At 37.7% G+C, this 26,165-nt stretch overlaps 1 protein-coding gene across 1 annotated transcript; it reads right to left on the bottom strand.

Annotated features, from left to right (window-relative positions):
- Positions 1 to 186: 186 nt before the first annotated feature.
- On the bottom strand, positions 187 to 24,644 carry ppp1r14bb (protein phosphatase 1, regulatory (inhibitor) subunit 14Bb). Its single transcript, XM_082153400.1, has 4 exons — positions 23,893 to 24,644; positions 2,742 to 2,825; positions 2,613 to 2,645; positions 187 to 1,991 (listed from the first exon to the last, which is right to left on the bottom strand). The coding sequence occupies exons 1-4, from the start codon at positions 24,091 to 24,093 to the stop codon at positions 1,923 to 1,925; spliced, it is 387 nt and encodes a 128-aa protein (XP_082009526.1). The 5' UTR covers positions 24,094 to 24,644; the 3' UTR covers positions 187 to 1,922.
- Between the last annotated feature and the right edge of the window lie 1,521 nt (positions 24,645 to 26,165).

Genomic DNA, 26,165 nt, shown 5'->3' with positions numbered 1-26,165 from the left:
TGTCTCGGCCATTTGAATACGGTGATCAAACAGACCAATGGCACTTTGAGCCGCTTAACTTTCTACCAACTGACAAGGTTTCTCTAAAAAGACTTGCTTGAAATATAGTGGATGAGCAGAAGAGACATATTTTACTACAAAGCTTACTTATTCTTGAAACAGCCACACACACACACACACACAAAATGTTATTTACCATATTTTTATTAAAGTTGCATAAAAGTGTAACAAAATTGGGCAAAAAAACAACAGTTTAGTATTGCTACAAGATACTTTTTTCTCAAAAGGTATGACCTTGATCACAACAGCTTACATTTTTCCTAATTCAAATAACTGAGTCCAGTTGATTCTTTCAGTTCGCTGTCCAATTGGACGCGAAGAAGAGAAATGAACAGTGCTACAAGGTCCACGTAATGATAAAAAACGATGATTTCATTTTATGTTAATAGATGTTAATGTTTCTAAAAAAAATGCTCTGTATATAGTCAACTTCCTTTCCTAAAAAACAGAATCACTGAAAGTACAAGAACCTTTTTATCCTAAACCTTGAAAAAGATTTTCACTTTTGCCTTTTTCCCCCATGTATATTTCTCAAACATGATTAAATTCATTTGGTTGTCATAACATAAATTTAACCTAAGGCAACATCTGAAAGTAGGAAGAGTGACTCATGTAGAATGAAATGCTGAGGAGCAAGTTAAAAAGAGAAAATGAAAATGAGGGGCTCAAAGAAAAACAATAAGTGGGCAAAAAAAAGGGAAAAAAAACAGTTGAGAGTCAGTTGCCATTGTACCTGACTTTATGTGCTACACAAGTGAATGGGATGGGATGTGAAGGAGCTTCAGTGTATGATTGATATGTGTTAGTATGTGATGGGAAAAGCTCTCCTAAAACACCTGCTGGAAATGCTGGGAATGGATTTCAAGAGCACTGAGTGAGACTATTAGCCCTCTTATTATAATATTTGATTGGCTGAGACAAAAAGAGCAGATGGCTTCCTGGGAGAGATGATTTAGGAGAGTCATGTGAGAGGATTCATTCTAAACGTACGCTTGGCAGTGACCATGATGCATGACTGCTCTCATCCAATCGTTCTCTGGAAGAGTCAGTGTGCACATCTGTGGATGTGTGTGAGGCCCGAGAGCCACAGCTGTGGTTGTGTGTGGTCATTTCTCCTGATTCCTGAGGGTGGTGATGCCCATGAATTTCAGAGTGTGTGTGTGGCATGTGTAAGACAGGAGAAAAAAAAAAAATTTCAAAGCCCCATATTTTCCTACACACAGTTCCCTCCCCTGTTAATACCACAAATCCAAAATAACTCCCTCACTTTATAACAGCTTTAATCACTCTCTTTATTAGTTTTTCTTTAATTAAAAATGTTCCTGCACTTATTCAAGGAAGAGGAGGATCAAAAATAGAGAGAGAGAAAAATCCACAAGGCCGCTTCTGTTTGATCTCCTTTGACGTCATTTTAAACCAAGGATCGTCACAGTTTCACAAAGGATTTTAGTGCATGTGTTCATTGTGAGAGCAGGAAGCTTTGAAACCATATTGAAACAAAATTCTAACAAAAATCCAAGTTTATAAAATAAAACCATTCTATGCATAAAGACTAATGAAAAAAAACAACCATGAAAATATGTTTAATAACATTTCAAAACAATGAAATCTCCCCCCTTTACAAAAAATTTGAAATAGAATAAAATAATACAAATAATACAAATAAAATCAACAAAATGAGAAAATAAGCCCTGCTTATAAGGATCTGATTGAATCTTTCATAACTTTGCCTCCTCCTCCCCAACGGATGCAAAGGAGCAACGGGACTGGATGAGCACCTGCTCAGGGGTGAATAGTCACGCCCCTAAAATTGGAAAAGGAGGGATGGGATTGGTTTAGGAGTGGTGGAGGTGGGAGGAGCTTCACTTCTTCTGAGGAGTACTGAGCTTCTGCATGCCACGGATCTTGTCCAGCAATTCAGCTACAAACACCTACGAAAGAAGAACAAGGAGCACAATTTTTAACAAATTTAGCAGAGAGTTGGGTAGTTGATTATGATTCTGTAGATTTCCCCAAATTTGAACAGCCATAAGTCCTAAAACTGTGCACATTTGTTTATCCCCATTATAAAGAGAATTCATGTTGTTTGAATAAGTAAAATATTTGTCTAAATTAATTCTGCTTGCAGCTGCCGATGTGTATAGTGCTCTCAGCTCTGTACATATTGGCATATTTAAACCTATTTCTCATAATGCAACCATCTCTTCACAGAATTAGGAATAAAATCATCTCTTCACAGAATAAAAAAATCAGTGTTATTTCAGTTTCATTCAGATACTGTTATAGTTTTTATTGATATTTTGAATTAGTTTGTATCTTTATAATTTCCGCTTTCATTTTAAAAGTTTAGTAAAAGTAATTTATATACTTTATATAAAAATGTCTTTGTATGTTTTTATTAATTTTTAGTACATCAAGTTACACTAAAGAAAATGATAAATGTTGCCTTGGCAAACTTATTTTATTTCAGTTCATTTTGATTTTATTTAAAGGTACAATGGTTTTAACTATAATAACCCTGCCTGTTCTTAGATACGAGACAATTTACTCACTTCAGTAGGTTTATAACAGTCTACCAGCAGGTCCTGTCGGGCAATAAAGAGAAAGAAATGTCATACAAATGTAAAGCCTGTTAAAAATTGAAGATAAACAATTAAATCTGACATTTTTTAGATGGATACCTTGACTCGTGCGGCACGGTCTACGTCGTTCTCCATGTCCAACAGCTCATCCACATCAATCTCCAGCTCTGGGATCGCCTCTTCCTGTGACAGATAAGCATAAGCATCATGAAGCAGAAGGAAACGATCTGTTTGGATCAAGGATATGTCTTATATTCAAATACCCCCAAGAAGTAACAGCTAATTGGAAATTACACAACTATACTCGGTAATTCCCTACAGCTCCTGGAAATGAAGCAGTATTCCCAGAGGGCTAAGAAACACAGTGGGGAAAGAGTAGCTAGGCAGAGACAATGGAAGCACAGATGACTGGAATGTTTGTGTATGTAAGTGAGTCTCAGACTGGAGATCTGTCTTTAAAGGTAGCCTAGTTATACACAAGTAGCAGTTTATTGTTACGTCTCCACCAGGGCTGATGAAGATATGTGTAATACTGCCTCTTCACCACTAGAGGTATCTCTTGTGTCACACAAACAGTTAAAAGGATAGTTCACCCAAAAATGTAAATTCTGACATAATTTACTTAAAAGTCACCCTCAAGTTGTTCCAAACCTGTATGAATTTCTTTCTTCTGAGTTTGTTTGTCTTCTGAAGATAGTTTGAAGAATGTAGGTAACCAAATGGTTTCTGGTCCCCCCATTGACTTCCATAGTTTTTTTTTTTTTTTCACAAGAAAGAGACTCATGCAGGTTTGGAACAACTTGAGGGTGAGTAATTGATGAAATAATTTAAATTTTTGGGTGAACCATCAGCCTTTGGGCAAAACCGTACATAATACAAAATAAAGTTGTCCAGTTAGTAGATCAGCACAGAGAGAAGAAACTTTTAAGGTAGTTTCTAAGTTTGATTCAAGTATGTTTCCGGTTGCTTCACCCTTATCTTAACCACTTTAGTGGAATTTATTCATCTATTTAGAGCAATGATGGTTGTGTTACTCACTGGATGGTTGTATTGAGATCAGTGTCTACTTGCCCTGGAGTAAAAATGTCTAGCTAGTGTAATTATACATTTAAGTACTGAGTAATATTAGTTAACTACATGTACTTATTATAGGGTTAGGCTTGGTTTAGGGTTAGCTGCATGTAATTATGCATAATTTAAAGTTATTTATAGAAACTACATGTAACAAGGACACTGTAAAATAAAGTGTTACCCTATTTTCCATATCAACATGTCATTGCTTGCTGTGTATATTTACATATAGTCTGATTTCACTATTAAAGCCCGTCCATCTTCAAATATGTCTATTGTTTGATGATGAGGAAGACATTAATTGACAGTTTAATATGTTAAAGATGTGATGATTCATCCAGGCTGGCAAATTCCAGCATCATCTAACCATGACTAAGACTAAAAGAGAAGTTGAACACATATACAGCAGCAAAACATTTGGGACCACATGTGATTTTGCGCCCAAATGTGATTTTGCGCAGATTCAGATAAGCATGTTTGTTTTGAGAAATACTGCCATGTTTGGCTATTTTTATCAGTCCAGTTCACATATTTGGCCTTGGGTTGTTGGAAAAGCGCTGGCCATGAAACAGATCTGTCTGTTTTTCTTTCCATACTGTTAGTCTGCCATCAGATGCCTTTGGCTTTCAACAAGTTCCCTAATAACTCTAATTCAAATCAAAACCTTGATTCAAATTCAAACGCTCTTTATATCCCTATGTTTTAGTTTTAGCTCTGTTTTTAAGAGTAAAAATCCAACTGTGCCAGTGGAGACTCCAAACCTCAATTATATGCTGCTGTATTTTTCCCCGTCTCGTCCCTTTAGTCTGCCAATTTGGTTTCTTTCTATAAAGTTGTCTCTTTCAGTAAAGACTAGTGAATACGTCTCTCTCCCCGCAAGCTATAAATGGTCTTCACAAGACTCGCAAACCCCCCTCTCTCTCACGTTTCCATTCTCCCTGTTCTGCAAACATTTGCTCCTTCAGAGCCTTTCCAAAACACACTTCATCTTCCACTTCCAGACACACACATACACACGTGTCTTATGAACAAGCATAAGCTCATTGTGGTTCTGGAGCAGTGACTCATACGGCATATTAAAATATCGTCTGTCTAGAGAAACTGCCCATTGCTTCACAATGGAAAATCAAAAGGCACATGCAAGAACGGGTCTATTTCTAGAGCTGATCCTTTTTTTATTCAAATGCTCTCTCTCGTTCTCGATGCTACTATCAGTACTTCGTCTTCCTCCCCCTCGGTTTAAGCAGCCCAGACCAGCTGTCATTGCACCTGCCTGACTACCCCTTGCCCAAATCTCTCTCTCTCTCTTACTAACACAAGCACACACACTACAGTTCATTCACGCACACTGATATTGCCATGGCACCGTCACATGTGAATGGAAGCTTTAATTGCTCTGTTGAATTAACAAACCTTCAATTTGTGTCTATGACCGAGTAGTGCACATAACTAAAGGGTGCATGAGTACACAGGAGAGAATGAGCTGTAAAAACCACTTGAGTTGGCTGCTAGGGACTGGAATGTAAGTGCATGTGTGTGTGTGTGTGTGTGTGTGTGTGTGTGTGTGTGTGTGTGTGTGTGTGTGTGTGTGTGTGTGTGTGTGTGTGTGTGTGTGTGTGTGTGTGTGTGTGTGTGTGTGTGTGGACACAAGACAAAGAATGTAAGGCACAACATGTGGGCACCATGTGCTACTAGTCACTCACAGAGACAAGGAAAACGATAAAAAGAGCTACATAAAGCCGAGCAAAAGACAAGAAATACAAATATATCCAAAAAGTCTCTCACAATCACCAAGAGGTTCATTAAATCCACAGAGCTAGTCATTTACACCAAGTTTAATAACCAATTATTGGTAATTTAGCTGAGGATAAAGTGCCTTTATCCAAAGTGACTTACAGTACACTTATTAGAAGCAAAGACACCTGGGGGAAAAGGGTTAAGTACCTTGCTAGAGATATAGTTTTACGTCCAATACAGATTTTTTTTTAATGTTTAGGAGTCTGATAACATTTAGCCATTTAGCAAATTAGCAGAGATACTTCTATCCGAAGCTAGATTTGAGGAACATCACAAGCAATAATAAGTGCCTACGATAGTCAACAATAGTCAAGAGTAAGCTAGAGTAGTACAGAAACTATAGCAGAAGTTAAAAGGCAGAACAGTAGATAAAAGAGAGAACAAGGACACTTATATGATTTATTTATAGGAAGTGGCTTTGATTGTGGTCAGGGCTGGACTGGCCATCGGGCATACCGGGCCCTTGCCCGGTGGGCCGACGTGCTTTTTGGGCCGATACATCCCATACTCATACATCATTTTTATTATTGTTTTTTTTTTTTTACGGCCCATAAAATTTGTACATCGGCGGCCCATTCGTTTTGTTTTGTTTTGCTTAATTGGCGGCGCTGGGTTTGTGCCGGTGTAATGCAGTGGTCAAAAAAAGTCAGTGTTCGTTTTTTTTTTTCTGACAGACCAGAGCCATATAGAGAGAGAGTCTCTATATGGCTCTGTGACAGACCAGCCCATGAAACACGTAGATCAGCGGCCCATTGGTTCTTTTCTTGATTGACACTGGGCTGGCCCAATCACAACTTTAAACGAGTGAGCGAGCGTGCAGCAGTGTCAGTGTGTATCTGTCAAAATAGTCTGCGAGATGGAGAAGAAACGCAAGGATTGTGCAGAGAAATAGCGTGAAAAAATAGAACCAGGCCCTTAAAGCAGATGATGATAGTGAGGAGGATCAGGAGAGAGATGAGAAAGTGTAGAGCCTGCGGTAAGCAGAACTACTTTCAAAACACTTAAGCTATGTCATGAGTGTAGGAACTAGGGATGTCAACGATTAATCGACGATCGATTAATTGTCGATAATACATTTAATCGATACAACTTATCGATCATCGATTAAGCAGGTCTTCATGCGCGTGCGCGCTGCTCAACCGAACCGCGAAACATGTTAGCGAGCGCGCCGAAGTTATGTTTGGGACCATTTTACACCTTCATCATGACTATAAGTTTGCGTGTGCATTCGCAGCCTTTTGTTTTGTGCAAATGTAAGTTGTAATACTGTTTATTTTCTGTAGGCCTGATTGATCTCATATTGGATGCATTTGGTTAAGAATTAACTCTGTAGTAAAGCGTCAGCTTCAGCGCGCGCAGCTCAAACGGCAGTGCACGACTAATAATGACTATTGGGACTGTAATATTACATAACATTATAAAGAGAACAATATTGTAATAAAACATTGTGAATTATTTGGGTTTAGTTGCCGTGTCGCGTTGCTCCAGGAAGACCGCGTCCACAACATGAGTAGTTCTGAATGAATGGCACGTAACTTAGTTCAAGTTCACTTGTGCATGAATTTGCGTCATTTTGTGCAGATATCATTTGTAATATTATGTTTATTTTGAATATACCTGATTAATCTCATATAGGACGCGTTTCTTTTAGATAAATAACGTGCTAGAAAAGTGCTCCAGTTTAACGGTAGCAGATTCATTCAGCGCGTGCGGTTGTTCCAGGAAGAGCGCGTCCACAACAGTCACACATTCTAAGCGCATATGAGGCAGCGTTGGTGACACGTTGTATTAGTAGTTATATTTGATTATTAAATAATTAATTTAATTATCAATCACATCGAAACATTTTACAATCCTACTAGCCCTTTATTTATACTTAAAACCATTCTAATTGCTTTGGTGAGGAACATAGCGTTTTGAGCAGCATTTGCAGACACTGTCATGCTGTCATAGCCACTGCAGTAGACGCATATCGCAGTATTAAGGCTAACGATTAATCGATTAATTGATCGTTAATTTAAACGACGATCGATCATGGGAATTTGTGAAAATTGACATCCCTAGTAGGAACCCATAACCCAGTTACAGATTATTTCCACATTGCATAGTTGACGATTACATAGACAGTATATAAAGACGATTACCGCAATTCACTAGAAATTTAATGAGAGGCGTTTGTAAACCATGTTTTCCGCCAAAATAAAAGCTTGATGCAGTTTGCGTCAAAATAAAAGATCATGTGCTTATCTCTTTCAAGTATAGAAATTGGTACAAAACTAATTATGAAAGTTTCCTTTATTTTTTAGTGCATTTGTTTTACAAAACATGGCCATTACTGTCATTGGATTAATATTATAACTATTATTATGTAGTAGTTGTAATGTAAATAGACACTTTAACTAAAAGAGGTTTGAATTTTTCGTTTAATTTGCACACTGAATATGGGTTGGAGCTTTTCATTTTGAACTCTCAAAGTGCACCAGATTGATGAATATAACATTAAAATGCAAAATTTTCTCACGGGGGGGGGGGGCATGCCCCCGGACCCCCCTAGAAGGACCGAGGTCCACCCACCACAGTTTTACCAAAAATCCTGTGCGAAACACTGGTATTGCTATGCCATTGCAGCTTATAGCTTGTTTTAGGATTCATCACTGTGGAGTATAGTTCAACTGTATTAATCAATAAATGTCAAATTTTCACTCGTTCCTATACTCACTCATTACATGGCATTAGTGGTTTTAAGGAATAGGAGTTGGTATGCATATAATTAAGGGCGTGCAAAGATGGGTGGTGTTTATGATCATATAGTGGGCCAGTCTGGTACAAAATGCCCGGGACGATTTTTTGTCCAAGTCCAGCCCTGATTGTGGTTGTGGTATAAATTTAAAGTTTGTGAAAGAAGTCTTCTGCTACTAATTATTATGATTGTTATTAAAGGTTACAATAATAATAATTATGCCATTGTATTTCTATTGCAAATTTACTTTCATGTGTAATTGTTAAGCTAAATAGTTCTTCGTTGTTAAAGAATAGCTGTTGTGTAAAAAAATATTCAACAATTCAAACAATAATTAAATAAGTTAACTGCATTTAACTTGTGACAACTGTCATCTGCCAGCCCAAGATCCTAAACATTTATTCTCACAACAGCCTGCAAACTGCATGTGATAAAATATTGTTGTATATGTTAAGATATGCAATTTAAATGCATAATATTCTACTTGTCATACACACTTGTTGTGAAGGAGCTCCCAGTTGTTCTTTAAATCCTAAATCAAACAGTGCTGTCAGCAACAAACGGGAATACAATGTTATTCTAACTAGGCTACTTAATGAAGCATGAGATCAAACAGTGACCACAGCCACATTTACAGAGCTGGTCAGAATTATTTGCCCCCTTGGTAAATATGGTCAAAGATAGATCGGCATTGTTAATCCTTTTGATATTTTATTTTTGTTTAAAATAGCAAAAATCGAACCTTTCATTGTAAGAATTGAAAGTAAAAAAAAAAAAAAAAATCACATTATGAAATAAATGTTTTTCTCCAAAACACGTTGGGAACAATTATTTGCCCCCTTTTATTAAATACTTTATGAAACCTCCTTTTTCCAAGATAACAGCTCTGAGTCTTCTCCTATAATGCCTGATGAGTTTGGAGAACACCTGACAGAGATCAGAGACCATTCCTCCATACAGAATCTCTCCAGATCCTTCAGATTCCCAGATCCATATCGGCGCTTCTTCTCTTCAGTTCAGCCCACTCATTTTCTATAGCCTGGAAATCCAGACCCAAATCCGAAAGATTAAGGGTCTGGCATTGAGTAATGAAAATCTCCCAACTCGAGGGACGGCACCAAGCATGCATTTGAAAATCTCACTGCACACAATTGGATAATACTACGACCAATCACAACAATACATGTCATTCACATATGTCACAGCGCTGTCTGTCATCTGTTTAGCCCGCCTCTGGGCCGCCTATATCAGATACACCGATGTGATTGGTGCAGCTCAGTTACAAGGGCATAGTTAATGAGCATCATTACTCAATGCCAGAGTGACTCGCTGAGCAAATTCAAATTGTGCTCTCGCGAGAACTCTGGAATTCCAAGGTACATTTTCTATAGGGTTCAGGTCTGGGACTGGGATGGCCATTGCAGATGCTTCGTTTTGTGCTCAGTGACCCATTTTTGTATTGATTTTGATGTTTGTTTTTGGATCACTGTCCTGTTAGAAGATCCAAACATGGCACATTGTGAGATTTCTAGCAGAGGTTGTCAGGTTTTGATTTTTTATCTGTTGGTATTTGATTGAATCCATGATGCCATGTATCTGAACAAGATGTCCAGGACCTCTGGCAGAAAATTAGGCCCACAGCATTAAAGATACAGCAGAGTATTTCATTTTACACATGGGGGACTTTTTTATCCCTGTGTGCACCAAACCCATCTTAAGTGTTTGCTGCCAAAAAAGCAGATTTTTTGTTTCATCTGAACAGCACAGCTGTTGTCAACATTGATAATATAAGAAATGTTTATTGAGCAGCAAATCAGAATATTAGAATGATTTCTGAAGGATCATGTGACACTGAAGACTGGAGTAATGATGCTGAAAATTCAGCTTTGCCAACACAGGAATACATTCAATTTTAAAGCATATTAAAATAGAAAACAGCTAGTTAATATGACAATAACATTTCAGAATATTACTATTTTCTTTCACTGTATTTTGGTTCAAATAAACTTAAGCATAAGAGACTTCTTTCAAAAAAAAAAAAGAACAAGAAGTAAAAATCGCACTGACCCCAATATTTTGATTGGTAGTGTTATATATACAAAGGTCAAACACAAGCATTGTACTCTTGCAGGACCAGACTTCTGACTATCGGCATACAATTTGAACCCACTTGGAAAGAAACAGTCTGACCAATAAATCATTTTCATTTCTGAGATCTGAACTTGATACCACAACAGACAAGGATAAAAAAATAAAAAAAACTTTCAGCAGTATCTTTGTTTCCAGCCAATCAGATTGGAACTGGCGATTTCAGGCATCTCTTGTAATATTCATCAGACAGTCAGTGAACGGACGATGTCTGAGACTGAGACTAAGTCTTTATGTCCATGTGAGTCAACCTGTCGGTCAATGTGCAGGTGTGTTGAGTTGCTTTAGTCACGGAGAACGTGTCTACCCAGGATTTATGCATGACTGCATTCATGTCTGGAAATGTGTGTCTGTGTGTGTGTGTGTGTAACCTTTATAATTCAGCATATGTGTATGAGCATCTACAGCACAACAGGTCTCTTGCGGTTATGGTGAATCTGATGTGACATTATGAGAGCAGGGGGGTTTCAGACTTGCGCTAGTTTGACCTACATTAAACAGCTGTCTTCATCACCAAGGATGAGGATGGTGGCAATATGGACTCACTGGCAGGGCCATTGAGTTGCCACACATTACTAGAACTTAGCCAAAAGGCTTTCAATTCCTACGCGACCTCATCCAAAACAATAACGAGCCTTTTATAGTAACATATTTCCAAAACATATGATGTTGTATCCTCAGTATTCTCAATATCCTCAGAGTGTGAGTGATGTTCGAGTTAAAGCAGCCTATATTTCGGGTTCAATACAAGCCAAGCTCTATCAATGGAAAAATATATGGAAAAACTTTACATCTGAAGCACTAACAAAGGAAGTACAAAAGACCAGTGTTCCAGAGGGTTTAAAAGCCAAAATGTGAAGGTGTATGTGTGTTAAATCACTATTTGGTCTGAATAGAAAATGATCCTTTTTAGGAGGGAATATATTTTTTTTTTAAATGGATGAACTTCTAGTTATGAGTTTCCAATGTAATTTCCATGGTATTTTCACCATAAAGAGCAATAAATATAATAGTGCCCATGGAATTTAACGCTCTGTTTATTAAGAGCACTGCAGTTGTTTGCCGCTTTGGGTTAGTTCACCCAAAAAATTTTAGTCACCCTCATGTTGTTCCAAACTTGTACGAACTTCTTTCCTCTGCTAAACACAAAAGAAGATATTTTGAAGAATGTGGGCAACCAAACAGGCCAAAGAGTCAAAGACTTCCATAGTAAAAAAGAAATACTATGATAGTCAATGGGGTCCATCAACTGATTGGTTACCGACATTCTTCAAAATATATTATTTTGTGTTTAGCAGAAGTAAGACACTCATACAGGTTTGGAACAACTTGAGGATGAGTAAATTTTGTAAATTACAACAAACAAAAAAAAGTTTAATTCTATCCCTTTAATTCTTGAGCTCTTAAAAGTTGGGTGGATTCTGGCTGTCAATGTTTTTATCGTTCATCAGCTGGAGAACAAATTCTAACGACGGTGTTCTGTGTCAGTAACGTTATAGTTGTGGTGTAAACTTCACTATTCTCTAAACTTATAAGCCTTATAAGTCCCTAATTAATGTAAAATTAGTTACTTTCTCTCGTTAAAGGGATACTCCACCGTTTTTTTCATATTAAACTATGTTATTCCCTTAACTAAGACGAGTTGATACATACCTCTCTCATCTCAGTGCGTGCACTTAATCGCTCTGGCGCGCGGTGACACTTTGATAGCACTCAGCTTAGCCCAGTATATTCAATGGTATCTAACAGCAATGAATTTAGAAGTGACCAAACACATCAACGTTTTCCCTATATAAAAACAGTTACACGAGTAGTTATACGACCAAGTATGGTGACACAAAATAAAACGTGGCGCTTTTCTAAGCGGGGCAAAAAGGATAACTATAATGTATGGCGGAATAGCACTTTCGGGAGTACTTCGACTCGGCGCAGTAAAAAGTCACGCCTGATCCTCTTCCCACTATTGACAGAAGTGCACGCACTGAGATGTATCAACTCGTTTTAGTTAAGGGAATAACAGTTTAATATGAAAAAACGGTGGAGTATCCCTTTAAACCACAGATGACATTGACATAACCTGTATACCCAGAACATCCTCTGAGCGTAAGATGATACACGAGAAGGACAGAGATTGACGTCATGACATTATCTAGCTGCTTTATAGTTAAAATTAATGTTGCAATTAATTATAATTTAAATGACTGATTCTCGAAATTGGATATTTTCCTTTCTCTATTTCCTGTGTATTACCTGTTACCAAGTAAACCTGACTTGACAAGCTTTTATCATAAAAATGCATATTTCCTCATGGTAATTTTACACAGGAAGCTGTATATGATGAGCCCTTTCTAATAGGGTATCTCTCTAAATATAATATATGGTATGTTATATCTAAATATATGGTAAATATATGACAAAAATTAAGCACAGTTTGCTAAATTAAGGGGGTGACTGTGACACAGCATACGCATTGACACATATTACCATACTCTAGACAAAGTCTCTGCTAAAACTTTAACCAAGTTGTTAATAACTCTGATTTCAAAGTGTCTTTCTAGGAGACGTTCCCATGAAGTGTTTGTTCGATCTGCGCACATGTTGTTCTACGCTCTTTATGCTCTGATGCATGTGCGTATTTGCTCAGTGCTGACAGTCATTTAAGCCTGATATCTGATCACATATTCAAGTGCCAGCACTTCTACTGCAGGTTGGTTAATCTCTGATGTCAAGGTAAGAGAAGAAAGAGAACAGATGATGAGGATCGAGAAGAAAAAAGGCAGAGAGAGTGGATGGAGGAAACAGATATCAGAAACTGGTGTCAAAAATCACTTCCATTGGTTTGAATTTATCAATAAATCTTTTAGCCTTTACACCCACATAATCTCTCTCACATTTACACATAATCTTTCTCTCAGGCTTTTACTGTGAGCATATGCAAAAAGTCGCTTAATATTACTCATGAGACAAATTACATTACAGTCCAGGTGTGCACATTCACCAGCTCTCATCAATGCACAACAACATCCAACATAACTGGAGGAGTAATTCAGGCATTTCCTTTACATACTTTAGCTGATGGTAAAAACCCACATCCTGGGGCAATACACAGGAAAAAAAGATTTGTTTTATGATAGTGAGAAAAGTTGTAAATACACCAGCTCTTAAATGTTCGGATGACTTACTGATCAAGAATCTAGTTTTCAATTCGTATCACTCGACGTCTGTGATTTCATGTACCGATTCGGACGGGACTAACATCTCTGTGTTTAGAGTGTGTGTTTTCTAGACGTGGGCGTTACAGAAGGTCATCTGTTGTGCGTGCATCATGTACATGTCTTTTAAAGGTGAACTAAGTAACTTTTTTTACCTTAACTGAACAGCTTCGGAGTCATTGGAATGGTTATATTACTTATTTCGGGTTGAATGGTGGACGTTTCGCACCCCCCTGGTGCCCGTGAGCGGAAAATCCGCACTTGCAACTTTGAGCCGGCGGGCCGCCGGCCGCCGCGTCAGGAAGTCTCGCGTGATATCAGGTCTCGCGATGTAAACAATTGCTTTACGGCCAAAAGAAATCTGCTAAAATGCTGTCATTATTGCACTCCCTCACGCTGTCCGAACCCGAATGAAGAAGACGTTTTAAAGAATGTCCCATCTGCTTTGATGTCGTTGATCTATAGCCTCTGGTGTCTGAGAATCAACAACGAGTTTTTACAACAGTGTTGTCAAATATCTATTCCGAAGCTGTGGGGGGAGCTCTAGAGAGAAACCTGCGAGCAAAAAGCGAGAATACAGCGAAGAAGTCCCGAAGCTACTGAGTGCTGCTTTAATTTATCATTTGTTAATATGATTTTTATTTCTTATTAAAAAAAAACATTTAAGTAAACTTTACGAGTTTATTAGCAGTGGCAGTTTATAATAAACTTCCATAAGTGAGCAGAAAAATCTATCTATCTTACTCTTACCTGACACTGATATTAAAATGGGCAGTCTTCGCAGTTTCTGCGATTTTGCTCTATTCATTACAATTTTAATGATATTTTTTGTTGGATACAATTCATATTGCAATGAAAAACACCGAACACTGAAGATCGGTGTGCAGACGGTAGCTCAGGTAGGTCAAAAAACACATGAGGAGCAGCGTTAGGATAATACAACATCAGCAATCACAGACATTCGCATTCGGACGGGGTTAGATTTCTCAGAGGAGAGCAGAATAAGCTATTTCCTTTGAACATGAGAGAATTCCAATTAACTGAACGGTAAAATGATTCTATGACTTATACAGGCATATGAATATTGACCTATTTAATTGCCCATATTTTAATTGAAGATGTCACAGTGTTTCCCACACATAGACTAATTCGTGGCGGTGCACCACAGAATCAACACCGGCCGCCACAAATTGCGTTTTGTTATAAAACATTTTTTTACGCTATTTAAAACACGCAGCGTGTTCATTCAGCTGCATTTCCTTTCCCTGCTCTCCCTCCGTCTCTCTGTCACTCACGCGTCTCTCTCACAAGCGATTTTTTGTCTCGCCAAAGCCTTATTTGATCGGTGAGTGATGTAGATGACTGCTGCGCTTGCGATAGGGCGCATATATATTACTGAAAGAACGAGCGGAGAGAGAGAGGCCCGGTCGCGCGCGCGCACCCTCACCGTCTTCAAACTATCTTGCTCTCTCTCACGCATATTAATCAAAATCAATTGAGAATTGACACGATGGTAAAAGATCGGAAGACCGAAGTTTCACGTGGAGCATTCGGGTATTTTTTTCCTGAATTACTGCTGGGTGTTGTGCTAAAAAAAATTAATTACGTTACCTTATCTTCTCTGAAAAGCGTTCCGCCCATTCAGCTGACATGAAAAACACTTTCAATAAACAAAACAAAACTATGATGAAATGTTTTCTGTGTTGACAAATCTTGTGCGATGTCCTAACTGCCGGGATAATCACACAACGCGTAGGCCTACAAGTCCGCTAATGACACGTCCGATTCGCGAACTAATGACTCATTTGAACCGATTCAACCAAATCAATCTTTTAGTTAGACTGTTTGCGGTAAATGCAGTTGGGTTGTCGAGGTCAAAACTCTAAATAAGCTGTGAATCAAATAAACTTACTATAAATAATGTTATGTCATTTTTTACTCTTACACTGAATATTTGGATTTTGTGAAGGTGTGAATCATTTTTGATTAACATTTAATATAATAAAGTTCTGTGTAACAGATTATTAATCAGGCAGCATAACAGATTGTTTTTGTACAGCTAAAATAACGAAGTAACTGACACTGGAAGCCTTGCACATTCAAGTAAAAAATGGACATGCCTGGTCTGACATTACACAGAAGCTGCTGTATATATGAAGACTGCAATGATTCAGCGATAAGACAAAACAGATGCCCTTTGATATGCCTTGGCCAAGCTTCCTGTTTAAAAAGAAAATGTTACAGGAAAGAAAGAAAACTGCCCTCAACAAACTATTTCATGGGGTCTTCTGTAATGATCCCTTTACAAATAGTAGCCTATACTAACACCCAGATGAACTCTAAACTATAGAGAGGAGTGACAAGAGAGATTGTGAAACGTCTTGAATCTCATAAAACCTAAAACCTACAGAAGTTTGTTCTGAATCACTCGCTCTCCACCTCATCCAGCTCACTTTACTAACCTCTGATCCATCTCATGTAAACACACACACAGTGCTGTACTATTGATTTCTTCTCAGCCAGCTGCAGTCTGACATTATGACAGCAGTGGTGCTGACAGAGAGAAGAGGACAGGACACATGCCGCCTCAGGAGCAAGTCCTCTGGCTGGGCTGAAGTGGGCCAGTGAGGGGTGGAGGTGTCTCTCTATCTGTATACACACACTGGGGGCTTATCAGTAGAGAGCACATTGACGAATAACAAGCAACACACACACACACACGAGTGAGCGAGACTTTTTCCCCACATTAAAACAAAAATGGACTTTTTACCTTCAGAAAAACAACAGCAACACTGTAAAAGACAAAGGATTAGATCTTTTGTTGGTCTTTTATTTAAAAAAATATGCCTGTAAATTAATATTACATTTTACACAAGCTGAAAATATAGTGTTAAATAAGAAAGAAATTAATTACTCTAGTCTAAACCAACAAAGTCACAGAGAGTCAGATGGGCTGTGTATTTTCATATTATGTAGCGAATGACCCCAGGGAGGGAGAGCATGCTTTATAAGAGACCAGCTCATATGGGAGCTGTTTCCATAGAAATACTGTTGCTGAACATAACACACACACACACACACACACACACACACACACACAGACACAAAACACCAAATCAACAGGTCACTCACTACACATTTGACCTCCCACTTCCTTCTTGACAAAGAATGTAAAAACTAAAGCAGTAAGGAAGTAAGAAAAGGAGAGCCACAAACAGCCATTAGAGAAAATCCAGATGTCTGTAGTGACAAAGAAAAATGTAAGAACTCTTGTGATTGGATGGATTGCTGAGTCTGAGACAAACAGAGAGGCCTAATTAAGAGAAACAATAATGACCTCAACGAAATGAAAGGAATCGCAATCAGTCCATAAGCTTAATCAACTGGCAAACCCATAGAATTGTTAGAGATTTGAGACTAATAGAAAGCGAGCAATTTATTTAGGCTCAGTCTGACTTAACCCAACCTAACATTACAGACTTCACTCAAAATTACAGTAAACAAAGTATTTCTTTATCTGATATAATGTTTATTTACTGACCTATCGATGTACTAATATCTGTTTTGTACCATTGTACCATTGTCACAGTGGTGATGATGAGTCACATGATGAATCAAAGCTCATCACAAGCAGCTTTTTTACAAGAAAGTAAATAGTAATATATAGAAGCTGCACAGTCATTTTACTGTACGGTATTTACTGTAAAATTACATTAAATGTACAGTTAGATCTATCACAGTTATTCACTGTATATAGTACAGAAACTTTGTTAACCAATTAACAGTGTCTCACTGTAGCATTTTTATAGTATTTTACCGTTAAAAATCACGATCATTTTACAGTGAAAGGGGACCTACTGCCAAATTCACTTTTATATTGTTATTGAACATATTTGTCCGCAGTTTGTGTACAAAACCATTATATTGTGGTACAAATCCATCCACTCTGTTTGTTATTTCCCCAGTAAATCAGAAAAAAGTAAATCTCTACACACTGACAAAACATATTACAATTGCACCTTTAATAAAATCCAGTCATAACAAAATATACCAACTTCCTGTTCAACAGGAAATGAGTCAACACGGGACAGAAAGTGTTTTTCACAGGATCTTTAAAACACAATTTCCTATATTACTTAACAGTATGCTTTTAATAAACACTTTTGTGTGTCTGAACATCTTTATTAGCTGGTTTCCTGTTTACGTGGCATATTTATTTCAAAGTTGTTAGAGAACCTTGAACTGGGGTTTGCAAAGAAACAATGAACTAATTTTAAAAGAAAACAATTAAAAGAAAACCCTATAATATATATATATATATATATATATATATATATATATATATATATATATATATATATATATATATATATATAAAAATGTCCTGCATGTCATGTGGCCATTAACTAACCTCAGAGAACTATGCACATGCTATGAACATGCAGATTTCTTATTAAATTACTGAAAAACCATCTTAAAGTTTCAGGGGGTACTTTCAAAAGGGTTAGGCTGACAAAAAAAGTTTGGGAATGCCCGAGTTAAATGAGTTAAACATCACTAAATCATTAGTGATGTTTGATATGGGATAGCCATTGCAAAACATCATGAGATCTTGAATCAATAAATATGGTGTATAATGTGTGCTGTAGCCTTTTTAAAATATGGCTCTGTGGTCATTCTTTCTAAAGATAGAACAAGTTGGAGGGGAGAAGAGCGGAAAAAGCAGAGGTGATTAAGAGAAACACAAACAGGGCAAGACCTGCCAGCCTCTCTCTCTCTTTCTCTCTCTCTCTCTCTCTCTCTCTCTCTCTCGTCTGTCGTTTCTGGAGCGGAATAAAGCAGGCAAGCGTTCATCATATTCCCTAGATTAGAGCACTTTAGGATATTCAGTCTGGGCGCCTTCAAGTGTGTGCGCATGCATGTCTGTGCATGTGTATTTCTATTCGTACTTGATTGAAACCAAGTTACCCACAATTCCACTAATCCACCAAGTACCTTCAGAACAGGGCACTTCAGAACAGGGCACTTCAAAAAGAGTTTTTAATAACAGCAAGTACATGGCTAAAAAAAAAAAAAACACTGAGAAGAAACAGCCTTTACATCAAGCTGGAAATCGAAGAGGAAAATGGGAAACCGTTACTATGCTCCGCTGCTCTAGTTTCTGTAATTACAGGTTTCTAGCGGTAATTATCGCAGAGCCCTTTAGACTAATGAAAGTGTTTCTGCATCATTAAAGGACTGAAGGGTATGTGACTACACCCTTTGACCTGATATATGGTGATCACTGGTGATGATGTCACAGGTGAAGTTCAGGCCCTGCAGATGCGTTTTTGATGTGGAGATTGGAGTTTAAGACAGGATGAAAACTGATTTTTTTATTATTTATTTTTTATTTAGAGGTTCAATTTTAAGATAAAAGCATTGTAAAATAATAATAAAAATAAAAAATACAAAAAGCAGTAGGGATAGAACAGAATGCAGGTAGTGTGTGTGTGTGTGTGTGTGTGTGTGTGTGTGTGTGTGTGTGTGTGTGTGTGTGTGTGTGTGTGTGTGTGTGTGTGTGTGTGTGTGTGTGTGTGTGTGTGTGTGTGTGTGTGTGTGTGTGTGTGTTTTTAATAAGCCATCTTAAAAACGCAATGCTTATGGCAGATGCTAAAAAAAAAAAACACACCAAAGGATCTGCTGTAACAATCTTTGTATGGCTATACCATCAGCAAGGCATGCAAAATATATCAAAATTTAAACAAAAAAGGGGAAAACCATAAATCGACTAGTCTGTTGTTAGTCAACCATTGTGACCCATAGCGAATATCAAATTAATAGTGCACTCCAATCCTGTTATCTTAGGCTCTCATGGCTTCAACCTACAGTAACCTTCCGAAGCAACACAGAATTACTTAACTGGATTATAAACAAGCTAAAGAGCCAGACAGTCTGTCTGTTTGGAGAAGTTAACTTAGTTCACTTTGCTGAATCTTATGCTCTTGAATTAGGCTGCGTACAAAAGGTTATTTCCAGCCGGATCAGAGCCCTTTTACATAAGGATCACTGAGTGACCAACAGAAAAGGCAAGATCTGAAGACCTCCTGTTTTGAAGCACGTTGAGATCATTAAGTCTCTGTCTATAATTGAGGACCATTTAAAATGGTTTGTTGTTCACTTTTGCAAACAGCATCATAAACATTCATTCACTGTATAACACACAAGATGAAGTTGACTTAACAGGTTGCTAACTCTTAGGCTTACAGTGAGGAAAATAACTAGTCAATCAGCATTAGTGTGTATACTCATCTCTCCCTCTCTGTAATCAGGATCTGTGATTAGCGGGTGGGTGTGTAAATACAGTTATGTAAACGGTAGAATGTTAGATGCTGAGCAAATTAAGACAATGGCTGCATCCAAATTCACACTTGTACTAAGAACTAAAATTATATACTTTGCTGGATACTTTTGAGAATGGGACATTCTACTACATAATAAAATAACATATTTAAACTATTGATATGCATAGTTTTAGCTTAAGTTCATTACAGAGTATTTATTAACTTTTTTTCAAACTTCGGCCTCATGTTTTTCTTGACACTTTTTATCGACTGAAAAGTCTAAAAATAACAGTAAGTAAACAGTTTTTACTCTTTAGGATGTACAGTATGTGAATTGGGACACGGTGCATGATATGATTATCAAGGAAGTGCAATTTTATGTTATACGGTATCTGTCAAGAGTATAAACTGAAATTAATCAAAATTAAAAGTTAAAAAACTAATTGAAATCAACAAATCAAGTGTTTTTGCTACAGTAAATTCATGTAAAAACATGACAAATCATGAAAACGTAAGGTTTGGGCTTATTCATGATCTCATTATTAATGATGTGGTATTATTATTCAGTTGGATGATTCATCTTCATTTTTACATGTACGGATTCTGAGAAATTCTGTGTTTACTTAAAGGGAGTGTATTGACCTCAAAACTGTCAACAACAACTGAGAATATTTTGAGACAAATGCAGAGATCCAACTCCCTGTATTATTACTCTACATACATTACTTCAAAAGTCTGAAGATTTTTTATATGTTTCTGAAAGAAGTCTCTTATGCTCACCAAGGCTGCTTTTACTTTATCATAAATACAGAATTCTTTTGAAACAGTATTACAATTTAAAAATAACTTTTATATTTTAATACAATGTAAAATGTCATTTATTCCTGTGATGACGAAGCTGAATTTTCAGCATCTTTGATTGCATCAAAAGATTGGAAAATGTATTCCAATCTTCAGTCACATGATCCTTCATAAGTCATTCTAATATGCTGATTTGCTGCTCAAGAAACACTTCTTAATAAAATCAAATGTTCAGTTGTGCTTCTGAAGCATTAATAAAAAATAAAAATAAATCATACTGACCTCAAACTTTTGAACGGTAGTGTAGAATAAGTCGTATAGTGTGCGTTTATTTATTTTTTTAAAATTTTGTGCAAATCTCTAACAGACATGCAAAACTGCTTTTTAAAATATACATTCTGACTGTAGGACATGCCTGAACCTGTTCTATCCCCTACACACTAAAACACAGATGCATGCAGAAACACGCAGCGCACACACACACTTTCACACAGGTGGAGGGGGGGATGCTTGACAGCAGCTAGCAGGTGAGGAACTGAAGTATTCAAATAAGGTCTGAGAGTGAGGAAGGAGATAAGAGAACTCAACACAACACAAATATAGAGCCAATATAAAGAGCGGCTCAACATCCTGACACGGTTCATCATTGTGCTGCACGGGCACAAACAAAAGGACTGCTCCAAAGCTGAGGTCACGGGACTGCTGTGACCTTTACTGCCTTCTTAAAACATCAGAGTCACAACATACACACACTTCCTGCAGTTTCGCCTGTCACTGGCATTTCCTTCGGTCATGACTCACGGCTCGGCAGTCTCCATTATGCAGCATCAACCCGATGATCCCAGAAACTGCAATTATGCCTCTCCTTCTCCTCCTAAGTCTGTCAGAGTATCCTTCATCCCCTCTTTCTTTCGCTTATTTGCCTTTCCCTTCTTGTACATATACAAATTTGCTGATTCATTCCAAAGTGAACGAGCTGGTAGCAAACATTTGTGGACAAACTATTGCTCAACCATGTCACAGTGTACAGATGTACACACTTGACTCATTCATTTAAACCTAGTCCAAATCACATTTATTTTGCAATTTCATGTGACATCACGTGTTAAAAAGTGCAGTTGTATGTAGTGCAAAGAGCAACACACTGTGTGAGTGTTAATGAGAGGAAGGAGGAAAAACACTCAACGCCATCCTTGTGTTCCTGGCCAAAGCCACAGCTGTCCCTCTCTATACCTCCCTCCCTCCAACTCTTTCACAGACCGTCTGTTAGTCTCCATCAATGACCGTCTGTTTACTTCTCCCTTGATTTTTGCATCCTCTTTTTTTAACTTCATTTAACACTGCCATTAGTTCTTGATTTCAAAGAGACTCCAATCAAGCGATGATGTCTCAGTCATTAGTCAATCATTCCCTGAAAACACACTTGCTGAGCTTGAAAAATGTTTTCATCCCTCATGTTTGACCCTCCTAGTCAGTATTTTTATTTTCTCCTCCCTTTTATTATCCGCAGCAATTTTCCTTAACGCCAAGCCACATCTGTTGCATTGTTACTAAAGCATTTCTGTCTGGTCTTTTTAAAATACTACACACTCATCCAGGGAAACCAACCACTTGCTGTGCAGAAAGTGAGATTATAATGACTTGATTGCTTCTCTATGGCAGTATGCAACGCTGGCTCCTTCCACGGCAAAATTGGTTATCTGGCTTCTGACAATTTAAGTAGTTTTAAATTAAAAGGATTAAGACTCTCAAGGGACCACCACGTCACACACTATTGTTTACTAAAAAGCTAGGAAAGTTGGCAAAGCGGATTTAACATGCTGGCATGGGTTTGGATAACATGAGGAAGCATGCATGTTTGTGTCTGGCTATAGATTGGGGGAGGGTACATACAAGAGACATGAGGAATATGCTAAACTACATGTTCATCTCTTTTGTTAAAAGGCTGGATTTTCCCTCCTAAGACAGGTTTATGATCAGTGTCAACACTCATTTTTGACTTCATGTACATGAAGACTATGTAAAAAGAAGCCTTTACAACCAGTTGGCCTGTTTAAATTAATCTTTAGTGCATTTTTTTTTTTTTTTTTTACACTGAAGAAGAGTCACAAGGCCAACAAAACGTTTCTTTCTCAGAAGGTCATGGGAGTTGAGAAAAAAAGAAAATTGCATTAAAAAAACCTGTCTTTTCAAGTAAGATTCAGGTTCCTGTTGAATTGTTCCTCATTGTTAAATTGTACAGGTCTGTTTAACACCTGAGTGAATTATTTTTGTGAAATCATATTTTGCAAGTAGCGTCACATGTCAAATAAAAGGTCAAAGGACATCACATAACGTTATAGTGCAGGATTGTATTCATTCGTCGAATTCTAAAAAGTATGGTAATCTGATCCAACTAGATTATCTGTGGATATATCTACATTTTCCAACCCTCATTTGACTTCTGTTTTATGAATACTGCCAAAAGTACTGATTTATGCATAGACTGTAGGCTTATAGTAGAGCAAAGTACGCATAAATTTGGACGCGGGGAACACGCTTCTCGACACCTACTGGTGTAACGATGTAGCTTGCAGAACGCGCGTCACTGAATTCATTTTTAGTGAACGGAAACAAATCCCTATAATGCATCTCGAATCAGAATGAAGCGACAGCACCCCCGAGACGGTATATGGTCAATCTCATCATCACACCTTTTCCAATTTTGATACCCTTTAATATTTAAATTGCGCGCCTTATAAAATCTTTAACTATAACTAGTTTCATCAGGTTAACCTTCTCACCGACATTTTCGAACGCGACGTACACGTGACGTCAGCGCGCGTTAAGCGATAACGCGCAGGTAGATAAAGTCGAAATACACGTAGTAACTAATGCGCTCTCCGTTAAGTCTCTTTAGGTAAAATATGGGTCAACTGCAGATTGACACAAAGGCTACTTACATTCTGCACATTCGCTCGTAATGATGTTACGGTGGCTGCGTAGGATAACTTGATTACTGCCGTTACAAAGCGCACTTATCTATGAATAACCTCTTGAACTGTTGGGGACTTTATCATTTCTTTTTGTTTAGTAAATAAACTAATCCACCATACAATCCAAAAAGATGAATAGTCTATCTTACTTTTATTTAGTAAAGCTTTCACAAAGAGTCTTACCTCACAGTCGTAGAGATCCGTTAGCTGGTCAATAATCCACTCTTCCAAATTAAGTCTCTTTCTCAGTTCTTTCCGGTCGTATTTCACTGTGACCCGTCCTTGCTTGCGGGCCGGGGTCTCGGCTTCTTCGGTTGAGCCGGTGGGCGTCTGGAAGTAAACGCGAGCTGGTTGACTCGATTCTGGACTTGTTACCGCCGCCATAGTCCGCAAATATGCTGTGAATAACCGGCTGGTAAAGAAGATAGGGTTTTCTTCCCCGTGTTTGTTGAGCAGTGTGATTTAAAAGGCCACTAATAAAGCTATTTATTCCTTCTCGCGGAACTCAATGACATTTGGCAACTACTTGATAATATTTCTAAAGTCATATGAAGTAACTATATATTTGATTGTTTGTTTCGCTTGGTCTTGTACCAATCTATAAAGCCGCTAAGCACTTACAGGACTGCAAACCGCGTGTCTCCTTTTGCTTTAGAAAGTAGCAGTAATGCCACAAACGCTCAAATCACTTCAAACTCCAGCGTCTTCCTCGTGGCCTACTGTTTTCCTTTAAATAAAAATGGAAGCCGTTTGCAATGATTTAACCGTTCATTTAAAGAGAAACGTCAGCGTTCCTTTTATCTTATTCGAAGCAATAAAAACGAACACAAACAGTGCAGTGTCCCCCTTCTTTTTGTCCTTCCTTTCCCCCTCCTCTCTTTTCCTACTCTGCTTCTCTCAACCGAGTGATGTGTGTGTGTGTGTGTGTAACCCCCTCTGAGCCAGGCTGTCCTTTCTCTCCCTCCCTCTCTGACAGCCTCTCTCTCTTCCTGTCTCTATTGCTGACTAATAAGTTAACCAACCCTCACTTCAGGCTAAATACAACCAGATAATCCTGTTATTTCAAGTGAGTTGCTAAAATAAGTGAGGAATAAAAACAAAAAGTTTGCTTTAATATCTACATGTGACACTTTTGAACTCTGTTAAGACTTGTCTGTTTAATTTTGTGTCTACTTATTTTCAGTAACTTTTATTTTATAGATACCAATATTGTTTTGTCCCTCACTCACTAGGCCTGTTACAGCACGATCTAGCTAACTAGCCAAACCAGAACTTTTTATTTGTGAGTTAAAGTCACCCTGAAATCAAAACTGACATATCTTTATATATATATATATATATATATATATATATATATATATATATATATATATATATATATATATATATATATATATATTGCAGTATTTATTCCAAGTGATTTATTATTATTCATCATTATATTTCTTAAAATCTATGTGCCATCATTATATTTAATTAAAATAACTTCCCCTCCCTCTTGCAGCGCCATTTCTTCTCTTCTCTGATGACGTTTACTGGCGTGAGGATGGGACAACCTGTCACTCACACGATATCAGCAAACCACAGTCAATAGAGTGCAACAGTGCCCGTCCACTTTTTCAGGGGCGTTGGTTCTGGAAGCATTTTTTCCATAGAGATTTTAAAAACAAAATCTTGAAAGCGTTATAAGCCATTAACCAAGCCAACCAGCAATGAGGTGAATCATAACATCACAAACTTTCATTTAAAACAAAAAAGTATTTGAAAATCAGACAAAAATACAAAGGTACAAGACTGTGTACTTAACGGCTTCAGTGAGGGGAAAAAACTACAATCCTATGAAGCATTGCAAACAGCATAATCCAATTAAGAAATATAAAACTACGTATTTTGAGAGTTACTCGATTATGTCATTTGCAGTGCTTCATGGGAGTGGGCGGGGCTTAAGAGATATTTTGGCATTTGCTTGTTTAGACTCTGTTTGGTGGAATTTTATGTACAGCATCATGGGTAATGTAGTTTTTCACCACAAATTCAGCTGTTAAACAATTATTTTAAACTACGTTGAAATAATGTGAGCTGACATCTTCAATAGAAGCAAATACTATCAATTAACAAACTCGTATAGCTCACAGAAAAGGTTTATAAGTGAATGAATTCAGGTGTTCCAATCACTTCCATGGCCATGTATAGGCATGCAAACTGCTTCTCACTACTGCTCCTCACTACTAAATATTACACGGTCAACTGTTAGTGGTATTATAACAAAGTGGAAGCAATTGGGAACAACAGCAACTAAGCCACAAAGTGGTAGGCCACATAAAATCAGAGCGGGGTCAGTGCATGCTGAGGCGCACAGTGCGCAGAAGTCGGCAACTTTCTGCAGAGTCAATAGCTACAGACCTCCAAACTTCATGTGGCCTTCGGATTAGCTCAAGAACAGTGCGTAGAGAGCT

Source organism: Leuciscus leuciscus (genome assembly GCF_965113295.1).
Source record: "Leuciscus leuciscus genome assembly, chromosome: 2".
Classification (NCBI taxonomy): Eukaryota; Metazoa; Chordata; class Actinopteri; order Cypriniformes; family Leuciscidae; genus Leuciscus; species Leuciscus leuciscus.
Note: the sequence above shows the minus strand (reverse complement) of the source record. Positions and strands in the feature narration are given on the sequence as shown.